Source organism: Centroberyx affinis, unplaced genomic scaffold, assembly GCF_046629955.1.
Source record: "Centroberyx affinis isolate AG114_WGS23_722 - 3 ecotype Tasmania unplaced genomic scaffold, CSIRO-AGI_Caff_v1 ptg001904l_1, whole genome shotgun sequence".
Taxonomy (NCBI): domain Eukaryota; kingdom Metazoa; phylum Chordata; class Actinopteri; order Beryciformes; family Berycidae; genus Centroberyx; species Centroberyx affinis.
The window spans coordinates 65,163-83,783 of record NW_027280267.1 but is presented as its reverse complement, the minus strand read 5'-3'; the positions used below and the strand labels follow the sequence as shown (position 1 = coordinate 83,783).

General features: G+C 40.5%; 2 protein-coding genes and 1 non-coding gene across 3 annotated transcripts; 1 reads left to right on the top strand and 2 right to left on the bottom strand.

The window, feature by feature from the left end:
• Nucleotides 1-1,375: 1,375 nt before the first annotated feature.
• On the bottom strand, nucleotides 1,376-5,749 carry cox7b (cytochrome c oxidase subunit 7B). The gene is made up of 3 exons (XM_071530224.1): nucleotides 5,655-5,749; nucleotides 4,198-4,310; nucleotides 1,376-1,617 (listed from the first exon to the last, which is right to left on the bottom strand). Exons 1-3 carry the CDS (start codon nucleotides 5,689-5,691, stop codon nucleotides 1,528-1,530), a joined length of 240 nt encoding a protein of 79 aa, XP_071386325.1. The 5' UTR covers nucleotides 5,692-5,749; the 3' UTR covers nucleotides 1,376-1,527.
• Nucleotides 5,750-5,994: 245 nt separating this feature from the next.
• On the top strand, nucleotides 5,995-6,105 carry trnal-caa (transfer RNA leucine (anticodon CAA)). The gene is made up of 2 exons: nucleotides 5,995-6,032; nucleotides 6,060-6,105. It is a non-coding gene; the product is annotated as a tRNA-Leu (tRNA).
• A 2,317-nt stretch (nucleotides 6,106-8,422) lies between these two features.
• pgrmc1 (progesterone receptor membrane component 1) lies at nucleotides 8,423-17,739 on the bottom strand. Its single transcript, XM_071530225.1, has 3 exons — nucleotides 17,441-17,739; nucleotides 11,778-11,933; nucleotides 8,423-9,501 (listed from the first exon to the last, which is right to left on the bottom strand). Exons 1-3 carry the CDS (start codon nucleotides 17,736-17,738, stop codon nucleotides 9,407-9,409), a joined length of 549 nt encoding a protein of 182 aa, XP_071386326.1. The 5' UTR covers nucleotide 17,739; the 3' UTR covers nucleotides 8,423-9,406.
• Nucleotides 17,740-18,621: the final 882 nt, after the last annotated feature.

Sequence of the window (18,621 nt, the reverse complement as noted above, 5' to 3'; positions counted from 1 at the left end):
ATGCACAGAAAGAAGAGAAGCAAATGAAATAAATTGTGCAGTTGAGACGAAGAAGCACCAAATATTTCTAATTCTAATTTACTACTAAAGACAAAAGTTTTTCCAGATCAGGCAAAAAACTGAACCTGAACTCCAGGGGATAAATGTTGCCAGGTCCGATAAAATTTATCAGCCCTACAACAGCTGAAAACAAAGGCCCTTAACTAAACTAAACCTTTATTGGTACCTTTATCTTCCAGCAATTTGTATTGTTCCCTGAATGCTACACAGCAATCTGTATTCTGTTTCTTTGAGATTCAACTCTATTCATAATTTAAGCCTTATTTTTTTGTTTTTGTCTGTGCATGTATGGGAAAGATGAAAAAGAGGATTGCTTGAGACTTGAATTGATACTAGACTCAACTCTGACTTGTACCTTGATGACTTGAAAAGGTTTCTAAGTCTTGACTTGAGATCTTGTGTTTGTGTAAATGACTTAGATTGAAAGTGATGAGATTTGTTCCAGCAGACGACTGAATTTCAATTCTGTTTTCTGAATTTGTATGGAATGATTGAATTTATTGAAGTTGAAACTGATTATAGAAGTCAAACTCACACAAGTTTTTATCCTATCCTATTAAAACCATATTGCATTGAAAAGTCCTAGATATTTCGTTTTCTTTAAGATATTAAATTGATACTGGACTCTTGATTTGTTCTGACTTGACTTGCTGTTCTACATTTAGACTTGAGACTTGACATTAATGACATGGACTTGACTTGGTAATCTACATTTAGACTTGGGACTTGTGCCTCACGACTTCAGACTGACTTGGGAGTTTTCATACACTCTGAGCACAAGGATTTCCACTGACAGTAAAGTATATCTTAATTTGTAACAATAAATGTGCTTAAATAGTCTCATCAAGATGTAAAATCTGCATCTGATCAAACTGCACTCTGAAGACCAATTCTTAAACTGAATTGTAATTAATTATGTGCATGTCTGTGCAGATTCACTTCAGTCATCCAGGTAGTAAGATGTCCAAAAACTAAAAACAAAATCCACTGGACTGAAAATTGAAGAGTTTAAGATGTTTCTTCATCTGGTGGATGGATTTTGTTTTTATTGTTTGGACAAAGTGTATTTCATGTTTTAAATGAAGCCTTACAATAGAGGCTGCCCAACATGTTCCCTCTCAATTTAGATTTTTTTCCCCCTCATACTTGAAATATACTGTACACACCAATAAGATATATATGGAAAAATATACTGATGATAAACCCACTCTCACCCTTCTTTCTTGTGAAATTCCCTTGCTTCAAAGCACTAGAGACAGTTACAACAGATCCTGTGTAGCGGTGAATTTCACACGAGTAAAACAACAACCATCAGTAGAATTAAACTTAATTTATTTATTACACAGTAACGTGTTGGAACAACCACAGGCATTCGCTGTCTGAACATATAGATATCATCATCATCATCATCATCATCTGTACAACCAGAATGTTTGTCGGAGGGATGTGGGTCTGTTTCGGGGCTCGTCACTCCTCTGACTCCGCCTCCCTCCACTCTTTGGGCATCACCTTGCCGATCGGCGACAGGTTCCAGGTGATGCCGGTCTGAGTCAGGACCTGGAGAAGGAGAGGAAAACGTTTTCTTAACACGTCATGTGGCGGTGGGATGCTTTTATCCAGAACGCTGAATGAGAATATTTGTAGGAGCTATTTCATTAGTTTGATTATTTTATTATTAGTTATTTTTGCATTTGTTTGTATTTTATTTTTGTAGACACTAGGGGCACTAAGCACCAGACCAAGCACTTGTTGGGTGAATGGCAGGATAAAGGTATCAGGTGTGTCAATGTCAGGTGATGCACCAGGAAGGCACATGGTTTTTTTTTACCAGAGCAAGAGAGAGGCGGCATGATGCATGTATGTTTGCTTTTGAACTGGAAAATAAAAATCAACCTAAACATGGATCTTGCCTGGACCATGGACTTCTTAAATTGCCTGAGTACAACCCAACTGAAATGGTGCATCAGTGGCCTTTTGTTGTAAGTTTATTTTGAAGAAAATCCTTTTGACAAATAGCCACTACAAATATTTTTAGTAGGGGTGCGGCCCCAGTAAGAAGTGAACCACTGATCTAGATTTCCTCTGTTTGGACTCACTGGCCCAATCCCAACGTCCCCCCTATGGACTGAGCACTGAACCCTCACAGACTTAATTGGCATCAACTGTGTGCGAGAAGTTGTGAAGGCTGGAAACGGAATATGAGGAATGGGACAGGAGTTTGTGGCATCACTGTTGCCTTGACGATGTCAGACGTTGCTATCTCCCGTTAATTAATCAGTTTGTATTTTACTCTTTGGTTGTGTTTTTGTGAATTGTGAATTGTGGGCAAGATCCTCAGAAAAGTCTGCCGACATGCGGACTCGCGGAGAGGCCGCATATGGGCGTTGAAAAGTCTGCATCAGTCTGCCTCACACACTTGCTGGTTTTTCACTGGGACGGCCCTAAACGCTTGCAGACTTATCGGGGAACGCGCCACAAATTCTGTGAGGCCGTGAGCAGTGTTCATTTTGACAAGAATTTTAAATTTAGTTTTAGTCTTAGTCGCTTACTGAAAATAATTGTAGTTGGTTTAAAGTCAAATTTTAGTCTTTTTTTGTTTTGTTTTAGTCAAGATTTAGTCAGTGGAACTCAGTTTTAATTTTAGTCAATGTTTTAGTCATAATTTTCTCAGACAGTTTCATGATACTGTAATGGATTTTGCTGAGGGATATTTCTCCTGGCTGTAAAAATTCCAATGAGAAGTAAGCATACCTTGAACTATGTGTTTAGTCATCTGGGCTGAGAATGTGTTACTGACTTACCGTACTTCTTTTCATATATCATATAAAAATAAATGAATGAAAGAATGAATGTAAGTTTGCTAGAAAAAGTGCAATACCCGCCACAATATCAGCAGCACTGACCGCCACAATATATATGTTTTCCACTCAGCCCCTAATTGCTCTGCGCGTTCTCTCTCTCGCTCTCTCTCTCTGTATCTCGCTCACTCTCTCTCTCTCTCTGTGTATCTCGCTCGCTCTCTCTATCTCTGTCGCTCACTCACTCACCAGGGGCAGTGAGAATTTGACTTGCACTTGCAGATAAATGATTGGTTAAAAAGGAAAACCACCAACGCTTTGAGGTTGTCCGCCCGAACAGAGCCGCCGTCTTTACTCATCAGGGCATAATGAACTGAGATTTCGTCATAATTTTTGTTGTCAATATTTCTTTCACTTACATTGTCATTACAATTTAGTCATTAAATAAAATGACGTCAACGAAAACTTATCGTCAAAATTTTCGTTGACAAAATTAACACCGGCTGTGAGTGCGGACATTGGGATCGGGCCGTTGTTGAGCAGCAAGAGGCAACGGAGCTCGCTGTTCCAACCAACAGCTGACTCTGGAGCCAATATTGTCTGTGGGTCCAAGTACTAAGAGGGATGGACGAGAATATTTTTGTCCTTCTTTCTGCACCTGCGCAGAAGCCCTGGGACCAGGTCTCGCATTAAACTGCTTCACTTAAAAATGTGATCACTCCCAATCCCAAGCCTTTTGTCGGGAGCCTATCCGTCACATCATAAATGGATCTGACTTGGCTTTACTGGGTATTGTTTCATCCATATGCTGCTCTTTCCACTGTCTTGTCTTGTTTGTTGCACTGCATTGTCTGTTTATTGTCTTGTCTTGCAGTGGTTAGTCTGCGTGTCTCACTGTCTTGTGTTGCTGTCCTTTGTCTACTGATGAGATGAAAATAAAGTTGATGCTATCTAGGGCTGAACAATTAATCGAAATCGCAATATGGCCTACTGCAATTTTCAAATCGCAGGAGGCGCAATATTTGTTAAAAGGCGAAATGTGTCTCAAAATACCATTTTAAATAAAATATTGTGGTGCTGCAGAGATGTCCTGGCCTACACATCATATTCTACAGACTTAAGAAAACATCTTTGTTTGGTACAGATCCCCGCAAAAATCACACCATAATCATTTTAATACGTTTTTCAGTGAAAATGAGAATAACGATGTAAAAGTCATCATTCCCACCAATATCGCAAATCATATCGCAATTGCAATATCAGTCAAGATAATCGTCATTAGATATTTTTCCAAAATCGTTCAGCCCTAGTGCTATCTTTATAAGACAGCGGTACTTACAAACGCCCACACAGCGGTGCAGAAGACGGCTCCTCCAACGATAAGGCCGTTGCCGTACTTGGCGTGGAAGTCGGGGGCCGTGGATCCATGCCTCACCTGGCGCACCGCCTGACCTGCAGGAGACGAAGAAGAACAACACGCCGTTCAACTTCTCCTCAGTGTTTTGTTGTTTGTAGGGATGGGACAATATATTGAAATTCAATATATCGCGATACAAAAATGTGACAATATGTATCGTGGGGCAGAAAAAGTAATCTATCTACATTTTATTCTGCTGAAGTAATCACAAATGAGACGCTTGACCATCACAGTTTCACAAGCTCTCCATTGAAATTATACTACTGTCACTCTGTAATGACATTTTTAAAAGTTCAGTTGTCACTGAACTTTTATTTATTACATCGTATCGTGGCTGTATCGAATCGCGATCCCCATATCGTGTATCGAATCTTATCTTGAGATAAGCATACCGTCCCATCCCTAGTTGTTTGTAAAGCCATTTGTAACTCTCTGGATAGGTACTATACAACTAAAGTTAGGAGAATAAAACATTGTTTGAAATTTACCTGAACGATTTTATGTTTTTATTGATGTGCTCTTATGTTGTTGGTTCTAGTTTTTAATCGAGAAGCATTTGTGACCTCGGTTTTAGAAGGTGCTTCATAAAGTAAAGTAATAGCTATAAATTCAGGATGCAATTAAGACACCAGAGACACAGAAACTAGAGAAAGAGCTTTATCAGTTGGGAATATTTAATAAACTTTAGGGTCACCTGAGGACACTTGACAGGCTGGGGCCTAAAAGACATTGCTGCTGCTGCTGCTGCTGCTGGACGGAATTGCTTCAAAGTCTATTTTCCATTTAACTCAAACTCCTGAAACACTGCTTACTATGAATGTTATCTTAGCTTAATTACCTACTGATCCCATATATTTTGGGTTAATGTGTTTGTGTGGTAATCTAGTCCTGTCACAGGACTGTGCAGGGTTTGAGTATCTTCTGGATTTCAAAAAGCTAAAATTAAGTCTTTTTACGACCTTTTGTAATGTTAGTTGCAATGACAATTAACCACATGAAAAGCAAAATCATTAGCTAACAGCACACAGGTCAGTGCCCGAAAATGTCAAATCTCGCTAGTAGAACAGTAAAGAAACAGGACAAATAGCACCATTTTGAAACGTCTGAAAGGGGGTTTAAATGTTATAAAAGACAGTTTAACTATGGCTAAGACCGGCCTTGAATTAAATAACCCAAATTAAAACATTTTAAGGCTTTTTGAAGAGATGCTAATGCTAGCTGGCTAACCAGCAGGCTATCACATTGAAAACGTCGCGCGGGTCAACGACCAATTCACGAGAGAGAGAAGCCCGGTTTAACTTTTAACCCACTGAGATGAAACTGTCATACGAACTAAATGCGTACAAACAAAAAAACAAGCTTCCCATATTAAATCTTACCGGAGATATTTACAGCGGCTTTCGCGAAACGAAACATGTTGTCTGGCTTGGCGACTTCAGATACCCTTGAAGAACGGAAGTAATATGGCCGCCGCACGTAGACACCCCGGACACAACGGATGCAAGATGTGAGCATGCGCGAACAAAAAACAACCGTTGAAACCTGTGAATTAAATGGAAAACAAACGCTCACAACCATTAGAAACAGCAAACGGCGGGCACCAACAGTCACTTATATTTTTTAGTAAATAAGTAACCGATTTAATAACTATTTCTAAACGTCTAACTGTCGGCGGTGTTGAGTATAAAGACACCACAGCGGAGCCGGTTTAGCACCAGTGTCAGGATGGCCGAGTGGTCTAAGGCGCCAGACTCAAGGATAAACTCCTTCCGCAGAGCCGGGACTTCTGGTCTCCGAATGGAGGCGTGGGTTCGAATCCCACTTCTGACACATCTTTTCTGCTTCAATGTGACACTGCACACTCTAACTCTATATTTCAAACACAAATGTAAATATTGTAAAAACACAACCCTGTTTAACAGCCTTCAAAAACGAATTAGAAACATTTTCCAAATCTCTAAAATGTATGAAAAGCATGAATGCCCAAAAATTACACTTTGTATTTGCGCAGTATAAAGTAATTTAACCCCTGGAATGTATACATTGTTCTTTGTTTGTTTTTTCCCTTTAATTTACTATTTCTTTCCTCTTTGTTTTGTTTTTGTTTTCTCTATTTCCTTTTGATTATTGTCTTTGACACATATGTACCATACTCAGCTTACTCTGGTGATATAAAGAACTGTCATTGCCAATTTGTTGTATATTTGAAGACACTGCAGGCATCAATATACAAATTAACTATTTCAGTTGTCAACCTTTTAGCACCAACTATTGACTGAGATACACAAATCTACAAAAGAAATCGATCCAATTAAGGTTACATAAACTTGATAGAAAAGTTATTTTGAATATTAATTCACTAATTCCTTATGCATATCGTCTTTGATAGGCTCATGAATGTCTTTCTCTAAATGTTCTCAGCTATTACAGTCAATAAAATCTTCTATACTGATTCGAGTAAAAGCAATAATTGTAGGCTGACATCAAGTCTCCATTTGGTAGTTTTATTTATTAAATCAAAATATTCTCAGGATTATAACTCACAGCATCATGACATTTCTAGTCCGTGTGTGTAAATGCATGTTGTACTGGAATGTTTCCTCGCAGAATCTGCTATCTCATGGTGGCTGATTTGTCCAGTTTATACGTATATAGGTGTGTGTCATAAATTATATGAAACAAAGGGGCTGTGTGTGTGTGTGTGTGTGTGTGTGTGTGAGAGATCGGCCCACAGATCTCAGCTCCTTGTCACACCTGACAGTCTGGAGATCCAGTCCACAAAATAAAAATCTTTCCTTGCAACGAAACCTGTTTTGAAGGATTTCATGTCGGCTATTCCAAACATCCATCCAAGTTTCAGCCTGCTAACCTGTTAGACTTTTACACTACATGTGTTCACCTTTGATTTGTGCAGAATAAACTGGGGACCTACTTTAATGTTCCCATGACCTGACTTTGGGCCCCGACCCAGACTCAGGGTTCCTACAGTTTCAATGACTTACGCTAACCGTCCCCCTACTAACTCTGCCATATCTTTCCAAGGATGAAGATTACTCTTTACAGCAAAAAATATCGGAATATGTGAGACGACGGGGGTCTAAAGCCACAGAGACTGTGTAGCAGTATGTACTGTATGTCAGGACAGTACAATGACAATTTTGCATACTTTTCCAAACCCTTTGTGTGATTTCCAGACTTCTCAAGAACTGAAAATGATCAAAATATGTTCCCGTACATTTATAGATTTTTCAGACCTGTGTAGGAATCTTGCAGACTATGAAAACCTCCAAGTCAATCAAGTCCTCATGTTTGGGTCGCACTTGGATTTAAAAATATTGCTGAAAAATTTAGATATTCGCAAATTATCATTAGGAAATTAGCACTGACTCTCGGGGCAAGCTTGAGAAAAAAAGAATGTACAGGGTCAGATCTAATCTTCAGGTCTGAGAAAACCGGTTTCCTGCCGATTTGTCTGTGACACACTATTCTTACTATTCTTCAGCTTCAAGGAAACTAAATCCATCAAACCTTCCAGCAAACCAAGGCTGAATGTTGTGAATTGAACAAAAGGAGCTCTCTACCCTTGGAGAGAAATAAGAACAACTTTTCCAGCAAAAAATCAAGACATTTTGACCATCAGGGGCTGAAACGCCTCAGTTTTACAATAAATGTTTTCTTCTTTGACGCGAGGAAGGCCACAAACCCTCAAATGAAAGGGATAAATAATGAATGAAAGTAAATATAATTAGGACTACGTCTTGCTTGTGTGATCTTGAAAATCAAACATTGATTTGCACAGAAAGCGGCTCTGGGAAAAGTCACAAAACCCGAACTCTGCGTTCGGGTCTTCATAAGAAGTCGTTACGCTACATCAAACAGAAAAGTCTAATTCAGCTGAAACCCCTTTAAGCCTTCTGCAGAGTGGAAAACCAAACCAGAGCCACTGCTGGAACAAACTGGAAGTGGAGGAAGATCTGTGGAAATCCCAGGACCGGCACATGATTATTAATTTTGAACAAAATCAAAACACACAGATGGAAAACAGACAGTTCAGTTCAGGATGGTCAGCAGACACACTGGATGGGTTGGGAATGTTACAGGCATCTGTACACAATGCTCCTGTGAGCTTTAAAAAGATAAAAAAAAAAAAAAGTTGGGGCCAAGTCACACAGCTGAAAGTGGAAAATGAAACTGCAGGAAGGAAGGCTTGGAGCCAGAGGGGCGTGACTGGCATATTGGGGCAAAAATGAGATCTGACATATCAAGTAAAAGCACTTGAGGAGATCTATTTAGTAATTTAGTAGTGTACATATCTCTTTATGTGATTATTATGATGTCATTATTGCGATCAATAGATATTTACAACAGATGATCGAACTTCAGTCCACTTTTTAGTTTTGGCTCTCCTGAATACTGGCTCCAAGCTCTTCAGAAATCCCTAATTCACAATAATATATTTCTAAATCGGGTACAAAAATCTTTTCGCCGGATGAAATAAAAATCAGTTTTCTAAATTTCGAGTGAATCCACTTCCTGAGATGACTGAATTCGATTGTGATTTGACCCCAAACCTCGGGGGGGAAGGAAAGCGTACGTCAATATCAGAACAGTGTGAGCCGGCTGTGACCGCAACTTTTTAAATTCAGCATCTTGCAGGATATCATCTAGGCGAATCGAACAAAGTTTATCCCCCTTCTTTAGGCGTCTACCCCCTAGTGTCGGCCCGCAGCGATCAGCAGCTTCGTAAAAAAAATTTGAATTGGTCAGTGGAAAAGTTTCCGAAGCTCCCGATTTCTCCAAAACGATCTGGGAATCCATTTGAAACTCCAAACACTGGCCTAACCCCCGACTAAAACTACACAGCTTTACATTACAATACAGTATATTCAATATTCAGTATTAACCTCAAACCTGCTGGATTTTGGTGAACGTTTGTGTGAGAATTCAATCGGCATATAAAACCCAGGTATCTGACGGTCCAACAGTGATACAATAGATACATACAGAAGCAGGAGGTGTTTTCTCTGAACGGCCCTAACAAGGCAACAGGCAACAAATTATTCAACGACAATTAAGGCATCTGGATGATTTCTTTTCGCCTCCCAGTGCATTTTTGAATTCACATCATATTCTAGTCCGCCTTTTTGTCCTTCACTTCCTCGTCGTCTGTGTACTCTGTGGGCTCCTCTCCAGGCTTCAGCAGCTTGCCGATGTAGTCGTACTTCTCTGTGAGGGGGGAAAAAAGAAAAAGAAAGAGAAAAAGAGATTACAGCCACAGTGACACAGACGAACTCAAGGACGCCGCTGCAGTCGTCCCACTCAGTGGAAACGGCATCGGCCTTGATGATGTTCTGTAGCGTTCCACTTCACAGGGATTTTTCTTTCCCTGTAAACCTGTCTGTTTTCTAACCAAGACTAGAAATAACCGCCTCATGGTTGTATGCCTCCGCCAATAAACTTTGTTTTATCATTGCAAGGACAGTCTTTATTTATTGAACGTATATAATTAATGTGATTATTAGGTCAACTTAAAGGATTTTGGTGTCTGCAAAAGTAAGTGACAGCACTTCCACCGTTTTTGAAGAATGACCCAAGATCATTTTCTCAGCTACAGTGGTAAGCAAAACATTATGATGTCAGTGAAGTTGACCTTTTGGATATAAAATGTCATCACTTCATTTTATCCTGTTAGACATTTGTGTGAAATTTTGTCATAATTAGCGTATGAATTCTTGAGTTATGGCCAAAAACATTTTTGTGAGGTCACAGTGACCTTAACCTTTGACCACCAAAATCTGATCAGTTCATCCTTGAGTCCAAGTGGACGTTTGTGCCAAATTTGAAGAAATTCGCTCAAGGCGTTCCTGAGATATCGCGTTCATGAGAACGGGACGGACGGAGAGACGGACAGACAACCCAAAAACATTATGCCTCCGGCCACGGCTGTCTCCAGCATGGAGGCATGAAGATTAAATATTAAAAGAAAGAGAACGCCACACACGGCTGCCAAGTTTATTTCGATTTATATCAAATTAATCAAATGTAACGTAGTGTTAAATTTGATAAATTTGGTTAATCGTTTAGTCTATAAAATGTGATGGGCATTTGTCATTATTTTTGACAAATGCCCATCACAAGTTACCCAGAGAGTCCCAAAGATAAAGATACGAAACGGAAAAAAACAAACTTGCGAAGCTGTAACCAGCAAATGTTTTGTACTTTTATGTGATAAATGGCTAAAACTGTTAATCGATTATCAAGATAATAATTTATACATTTTCTGTGGATCAACTAATAGTTTCAGCACCGTCTCATGGCCTCAACGACTGAGCCTTGAAAGACCTTGAGGAACCACAACATCTAACGGTGCGTTCAGGTTACAAAGCAACAGCAAGTCGTTCATTCTCAGCTGAAGCCGGAGCACAAAGCTAAAAACTCTATAGCAGCAAAGTTCAGCTGCTTCGACTCGTTTCCGCCTTCTGATGATGCAGTGAAGCACGAACCAATCACAGTAGAGGGAAGGTAGCATAGGGTAGTTATATTCACGTTATTATTATGTACTTGATGAATTATTTCAATTACCAAGAATGATTATTTGCCAAATAAAATAAAAACGAGACAAAAACAAAGCTATGGCAGCATTAGTTGGTGCACACATCCTGATGACAACATGAACCGTCAGAGAAACACCCAGCAACACTTCTCCACTCCGCTGGCGAGACGATCTCGGTACACCAGACTGTTTTGTAGCTTTTGTAGCCTGTAATGTGAACGCACCATAACGGGGCTTTCACACCAGAAGCGGCAATGTGTATATTTTGCGCGAGGTAGAGCGCAAGCTGGAATCTCGGTCGGCTACAGAAACATATTTTTACCTTTCCAGATGCACTAGCGGGGTCATCAGCAGTTTATTAAACAATTCCAGCAGCCTATGGGTTTGTTTTCTGTAAATAGTCCGTTTTAAATGGTGTAGATAGATTTACTAATGACATGAATAATGTGCTAAGTTAATGCTTTAGGTCTTAACATCGTTCAAAGCAGCTGAAATAATTCAACAATGACGCTATCTAGGCTTCTTCTGTATATGTAAATAACGCAATATAATTGTATATATATCCCCATCCTTTCGGATATTATCTGCCATGCCTGTGACGTTTTGGCCAGGTTCTGATATGTTTTTAATGTGGAGTTATTTTCCTTGGTGCTCCAGTGCCTACAAAACTTCCGCCTGTTGGAATACCATTGGACGCCTTGTAGAGGTCAGCGTATTTGCGGGTTAAAGTTCAATATAGTTGAACTTTGGGCACAAAACCTGGTGAAATATCAAGGTGTTACACGTCGCTTTCGGCTGCGCAGATGTTTAGGAGAGCGCTGCCACGATTACGCGTTTGGTGTGAAAGCCCGGTAAGACTTCTTCTAACCCCCCAGCTGCACCGCCCCCCCCCCCTTCTGAGAAACAGACAGTGAAGAGGCGGAGCTCTGCGTTTGGGTCCTGGACTCACGGGTGAACTGCGTCTCCCACTCGGCCAGGCTCTCCTGCTGCATGCCGTTCAGGTCCGACAGGTCGTCGTGTTCGTCCTTCAGTGCTTCCTTCTCCAGGCAGAATGTCGCCAGGCCTCTGGACGCGTCTCTGCCTGCAAACACCCCGTACGGCCCCTCTGGAAGACAAGGAGACAGAACAGTTAGTTATTATTTATTCATTCATTTATTTAACCAGGAAAGCCTCATTATTGAGATACAGGATCTGTGTTACAAGAGGGACATGGCCAAGAAAAGCTGCATGAATGACGGACACAAAGGTTACAGACACACATCATAAAACAATATAAGGCATAAAAACATGAAATGAAAATATCACCAAGTTCAGAGCAACAATAGCTTTTAACAAAGAGATCAGTTGTCCATCGAGTCCATCAGAACAGTTAGTCCAAGCCAAGACATTTAGTCTGTTAGTTAGGAGGCAGATGCAAAACGACAGTCATAAATCTTTCTGTACCTCTTTTCAACAATAACAAGGTTACAAACCGCTGTATTTACAGATGGAATATATCGGCACTATTATTGACAGAAAGCTGTGTTTTGAACCCAATGCGGATGGTATTTTTAAAAAAGTTTAAAAAGTTTAAAAAGTTTAAAAAAACAGCGTCTTTTCTTTTTAAGGAAAATTAATTCTTTTAATGTTTGCAATACCATGATGACTCTTTTTTATTGAAGTTTTATTGAGTCTGTCTTAACTTTCTGCATTGTGGCATGGTATGGCAATCTCAGCTTGTCGAACAGGAAGAGACTTGATAGCCTTACCAGAGTGGCAAGCAAAATTATTGGAGTGAGTCAGGCCCAGCTCACTGACATTTATCATACACAGGTTCTTGGAAAGACCAGAGTCATTCTGGACTGTTCTGATCACCACCTACATGGGGAATTTATGTTGTTGCCATCAGGCTGTTTTAGGGTGCCGGGTGGAAAGACTAAGAGAATCAAGGCATCTTTTGTTTCTGTAGCCATTAGTCTGCTGAACTCCAAATAATCACTATAGGGACTATGATTATATGGAGATTCCTTTTATACTAGCTTAATCTATTGTTTTGATCTTTATTGTACAATGGCACTTGTGAGGAGTAGGGCTGAACAATTAATCAAAATTTCATCGAAATCGCAATATGGCCTACTACAATTTTTTCAAATCGCAGGAGGCGCAATATTTGTTAAAGGCGAAATGTGTGTCAAAATACCATTTTAAATTAAATATTGTCGTGCTGCAGAGATGTCCTCATCCCTCCCCCCGCCGCTCAGCTTTCACATTAGTCATGTTGTTCCGTATGTTGTTACGCATCTACACACTCCGATACAGTAGGTGGCGGTATGCACCTAGTTGGTTTGCGATCTGCCAATAAACACAAAGAAGAAGAAGAAGACCAGCGACCAGAGAGATCCTTTTGCGGTCATTTTCGCGGTCATGTTTTGAACGGGACATTCGAATAGTTATGACGTCACACTGTAAATAGCAGTCCACTTCCGTGTTTTGGCACAATAGTTTTCACACCTGATGCGAACCGTACCCGAGTACACATGAACCGTACTCGAGACCGCCTTTTCAAGTACACAGTTCACAGTGTTCACACTAATCAAACAAACTGGACTTTGGGGTCAAGTGTACTCGGATCCGGGCCCGGGTCCCTGATGTGAAAGCGCCCTATGATTCGGTTTTTACTGTTTTTATTGATTGACCTGTTGGGCACTTGTTGAGGACTTGTTCCGTGTTTTTGTTCTCGTCTGTATTGGTAAAGCAACCGGTCAGTAGTGACTGTTTGCTCAGCAACGCGTTCAGCTGTCTTCACCTCTCTTCCACACCAAAACGCAGCCAAAAATAAACTTTATTCACTCGAAAAATAAAGACACAAAATTAACTCCATCTTTTAAAAGCATTATAAGAAGCCTGAATGCCAGGCTAGGCGAGCATACGCAGCTCACATGCATCAAGCAACACAGAAACTAGAAAGCAGACATCAGTTTTCAGTTAATTTTACCAACTTAACATTTCCCTAAATAAACAGTGGAGCTGTTTATTTAGGTTGAATGAAGGTTGAATAAAGGTTGAATGAATAAACAGTGCTCGATCTGTTTGCACTTTCCTTAATTATTGATTTACTTTCTGTGCCCAAAGGCTAATGCAAATAAACTAACCTTACCTTATTACCTTAATTGTGGCATATGCTGTCGTTTCTCTATCTTATATTTTCGGCAAAGAACTCTTTAATGAAGACATTTGTTGTAAAAGCAAACTCTTACTCCTTCCTAGGAAATATTTTATCCAATTCGTGCTTCTTCTGCATCTGAATCTGCTTTTACATCAATTTAGGTCACTCAGATCAAGGTAGGAGGACAGTGTTCGTGTTCAAATCGAAGAATGAGGGTGGGCTAGTAATCAGAGTGTCCTGTAACCAAAAGGTCACAGGTTTGATCTCTGCAACAGACAATTTGTCCCGTTTGAAGCGTCCTTCAGCGAGACACTGAACCCTCAACCTCCTCCCTCACTCTCTCTCTCTCTAGATAAGAGCGTCAGCTAAATGACTTCAAATGGAAACACAATATCGACCTTCCAGCAAACCAAGGCTGAATGTTGTGAATTGAACAAAAGGAACTCTCTACCCTTGGAGAGTGTTGAGGTTTAACAACACAAGCCTTAAACTAACCTTTACACCTTGGTGTATAGGCTAAAGATAACCAAGGGTGGAAGTTACTGATTACATTTTCTCTTGTTACTGTAACTGAGTAGCTTTTTTGTGTACTTGAACGTCAGTAATTTTACTTTTACTTAAGTATGTTTTCACTAAAGTATTGTACTTCACTCCATTTTAAATCCCATCCATCACAGAACAGAGTGTGTCTCTCTCCATCAGCAGCAGAAACAGGATCAACGTAAACTGACAAACTGTGGATCCATTCGCAGTGAGAAGAGGAATCTGACTTTACTTTGTTTCTGCACTTTATTTTCTCATTTCTAATGTTTCCAGCGAAAAGAATCTAGATTGAACTCTGTCCTCTCTCCTTTTAGAATCACATGGAAAAGATCACAGCTAACAATGTTCTCTTTTCTAAAAACTCACACAGTAACATTTACTCTGAGGACATTTTAAAATGAGACACTTTTTACTTTTACTTTTTTTACACCAGTGATTTTACTTCTATTTAAAAAAAATATCATCAAAGTGACAGAACTCATACTTGAGTAGAATATTGCAGTACACCATTGAAGGTAATTATGACATTATCGTAGGCATCAGGATGGTCTAGTAATTAAAAAGGGACCATTTGTAACTGAGAGGTTGCAGGTTTGATTCCCTACATGTGTGCTGCTGAAGTGAAGCCCTACCCGCTCTCTCACTCTATGACTAAAAACCTAAAGTGGAAACAGGAGACAGAGGAAAGCAGAGGTTCAGTGTCTTCGGGGCTGGGTGTGCTGCAATGGGAAGGTTGCATGACAGTGAGATATCCAGTTGGTCAGAGGTTACACTGCCATCTGAGATGAGCAAGAAGCAGAGAGGTCTCACTCTGCCTCCATTTCCAGGTAACGCAAATATCACAGACCACCGGTTTCAAGGCTTCTCACTCTCCTTGCTGTCACAGAGGCCCTGCACACTGCCAGGGCTTCATCCCTCTCCTCTGTCCTTGTCCTCCTTGACTTGTCTGCTGCTTTTGATACAGTTGACCACCAAATCCTTCTCTCCATCCTATCTGAACTGGGAACCACTGGATCTGCACACTCCTGGTTCACATCCCATCTGTCTAACCGCTCTTACCAGGTCTCATGGAGGGGGATCTCTGTCCAGACCCTGCACTCTTAACACCGGTGTCCCTCAGGGCTCAGTCCTGGGGCCCATGCTATTCTCTCTCTATACTAAATCCCTCAGCCATGTGATCTCCTATCACTGTTATGCTGACAACACTCAACTCTACCTCTCCCCCCCCCCCTCAGACACACAAATTGATGGATGCATCTCACCTCAAGCTCAATCTTGAAAAGACGGAGCTACTCTTTCTCCCAGGGAAAGATCGCCCTCCCACAGACCTCTCCAGCTCCACTGACAAAACTACTGTGTTTCCCTCTCAGACTGCCAAGAACCTCGGGGTCATCCTGGACCACCAGCTGTCCTGCTCTGCCTACATTGCAGCGACAACCCGCTCCTGTAGGTTCTCCTTCTATAACATCCGTAAAATTTGCCCGTTCCTTACGAGGGAAGCGGCCCAACTCCTGGTCCAGGCACTTGTCATCTCCCGCCTGGACTACTGCAACGTTCTTCTGGCCGGGCGACCCTCTGCCATCAGACCTTTACAGCACATTCAGAACGCTGCAGCCCGTCTGGTGTTCAACCAACCAAAATCCTCTCACGTTACTCCCCTCTTCCGGTCGCTTCACTGGCTTCTCATCTCTGCACGCATCAAATTCAAGACCCTGGTGCTCGCCTACAGGGCAGTAGATCAGACTTCCCCTCCCCATCTGCAATCTCTGGTCAGGTTCCAAACCTCGCCTCGTTCCCTCCGCTCCTCCACCCTCACAGGTCACCTCGCCCCTCCATCGCTACGTGGGCTCAGAAGTTGCTCATCCCGGTCGTGACTCTTCTCTTTCGACTCTTCTTTTCAGGTTACACCTGGACCCTTCTTGAACTAACCTATCTTCTACCCTTCTAAAACTGAAAAAAAATATATATGTATATATATTATTCAACAAATGCTACTTATTCCTATTAAAAGTCTTAGCTGATGAAGACTGTGATGCACAGTTGGTTTAATTACTGTTGACAAAATGTACTTATTGTAAGTGCTTTGGACAAAAGGGTCTGCTAAATGACGTAATGTAATGTTATTTTCTGACAAAATAGCACGTTAATGCAACTCTGTGTAGCTGCCAGATGTCGGACCTTCCCACCAGCACATGAACGCACCATAAATATCTGCATTAAAATTATTAGTTTTTTATAATGATGTTTTTAATACTTGTGGAACCAATTTCCCATTGAGGCCAAATTATGCCGAAACTTGGGATATAGGCTAGCCTTTTGTTCCAAATATCGAAGGATCGTTTGGACCAAAAACACACAAACTTAAAGGATTGTCAACATCCTGGGTTAACATATTTGTCCAGAGAGGTTTTTAGGAAAAACAACTTTCTTTCGGCTCCCTACCAGATTGGCCACTACGGTAACGGCGTTAACCTGCAGGAGGAGAGCGCATGCGTAAGGGTTAACGCCCATTTTTGAAAACTGGAAGGTGGGCAGTTTTTTTATTATCGAGTGATTCATCTTCTCAAAACACAGACGATCTCTGGCTGCTATGCTAACAGCTCCCCATGTTGTGAAACGGGATCTCGGACCGCTGATTCATAAAAAAAGAGAAGGGGGTGTGGCGTTAGGAGTAACTAAGTGTGTCAAAGTTAGGCACAACAGCAACTGACCGATTAAAAAAAAATGTCATATAACGTCTCTGGATCGGTATCAGACGATGAAACACTACATACAACCACCGGCCACTTAGCTGCTGTTGTTGGTAGACTGCACCTATCTTTGGCAAACGCGAGACACTGCGGTTTCTGCGTAGTTTGGACTTACATTCAAGGAAAAAATAAAAAATACCTCAAACCGCGTTAACGGAAGCTTTGTAACGTTACCTGGCCCGTAAAACTTCTTCCCCCGGGTCACGTCAAACACTTTCCCGTTGACAGCCATGAGAATCCTTGGATTTTGCAGCCCGTCGTACGGCTTGAGCTCAGATAACGTAAAATCTTTCTTTTTCATTTTAGGCAGGGGTTTTTCCACCTCGCCCAGCTCCACCGGCTTGTCCCCGCGGATGATTTTGTACAGGAGGAAAATACAAAGGCCCAGCAGGCTCAGGTTCAGCGGGGAGGTGAAGATCTCCTGTAAAATCCCACCGGGCGAAGTTTGCTCGCTTCCCTCTGCGTCCGCCATGTTGGTTTCTCTGTGTGGGGGGTTCGGGTGGGACTGCTGGCCTAAAAACTACAGCGCGAGAGAAGCGGACCAATCACAACAACCGCAAAGACATCGGTGTACTGTTTTCGACCAATCGGGTTCATTCTGTGTTTGTTCGATGAGTCGTCCCTAGCGAATTAAAATAGAGAGGTAGTCCCACTGTAACTCCCTGTGGGAATATTATAAGAGCAATATAGTGGTACATTATGAGATTTTAAAAAAATACTTTAAATAATAAAGTAAATAATAATTAATGTAAAGTAGTAGTAGTAGTAGTAATGTAAATTAGTAGTAATTTACAATAATAAAGTAATATAATATAATAAATAAAGTAGTAAATAAATAATAAAGTAGTGGTAAATTAAATTAGTAAATAATTTCTAAATAAAAATACTTTATATAATAAATAAAAAATACTTTAAATAAATAAATAATATAAAAATAAATAAAACGTTTAATTCACCGCAGACTATAAATCTCAACAGGAATATTATAGTGACCCCTATAAACTCATCATTGAGTTCACAGACACACTATAAAACCCAATAGGAATATTCTGTGTAGGGTATTTTCCATTAGGGTAGGCCTACATGGCAAAAAAAAAAAAAGCTTTGGCCCGTGACCTATGACCCTTATTAAATGCATATAAAATATATATAAAATAAATATATATAAATGCAGAAAGGCGTGGAAATACGTAAATAGCCTATAAAATACTAAACCTTTTATTTTTCTTCACTTGCTTTATTGTACACAAGTTCATATACAAAGGTACAAACAGATACATAGACAATAGAGACAAAGATTAAAAAAAAATAATAATAACAAACAAAAAACACATTTTTACAATGCCAGAGTTTAT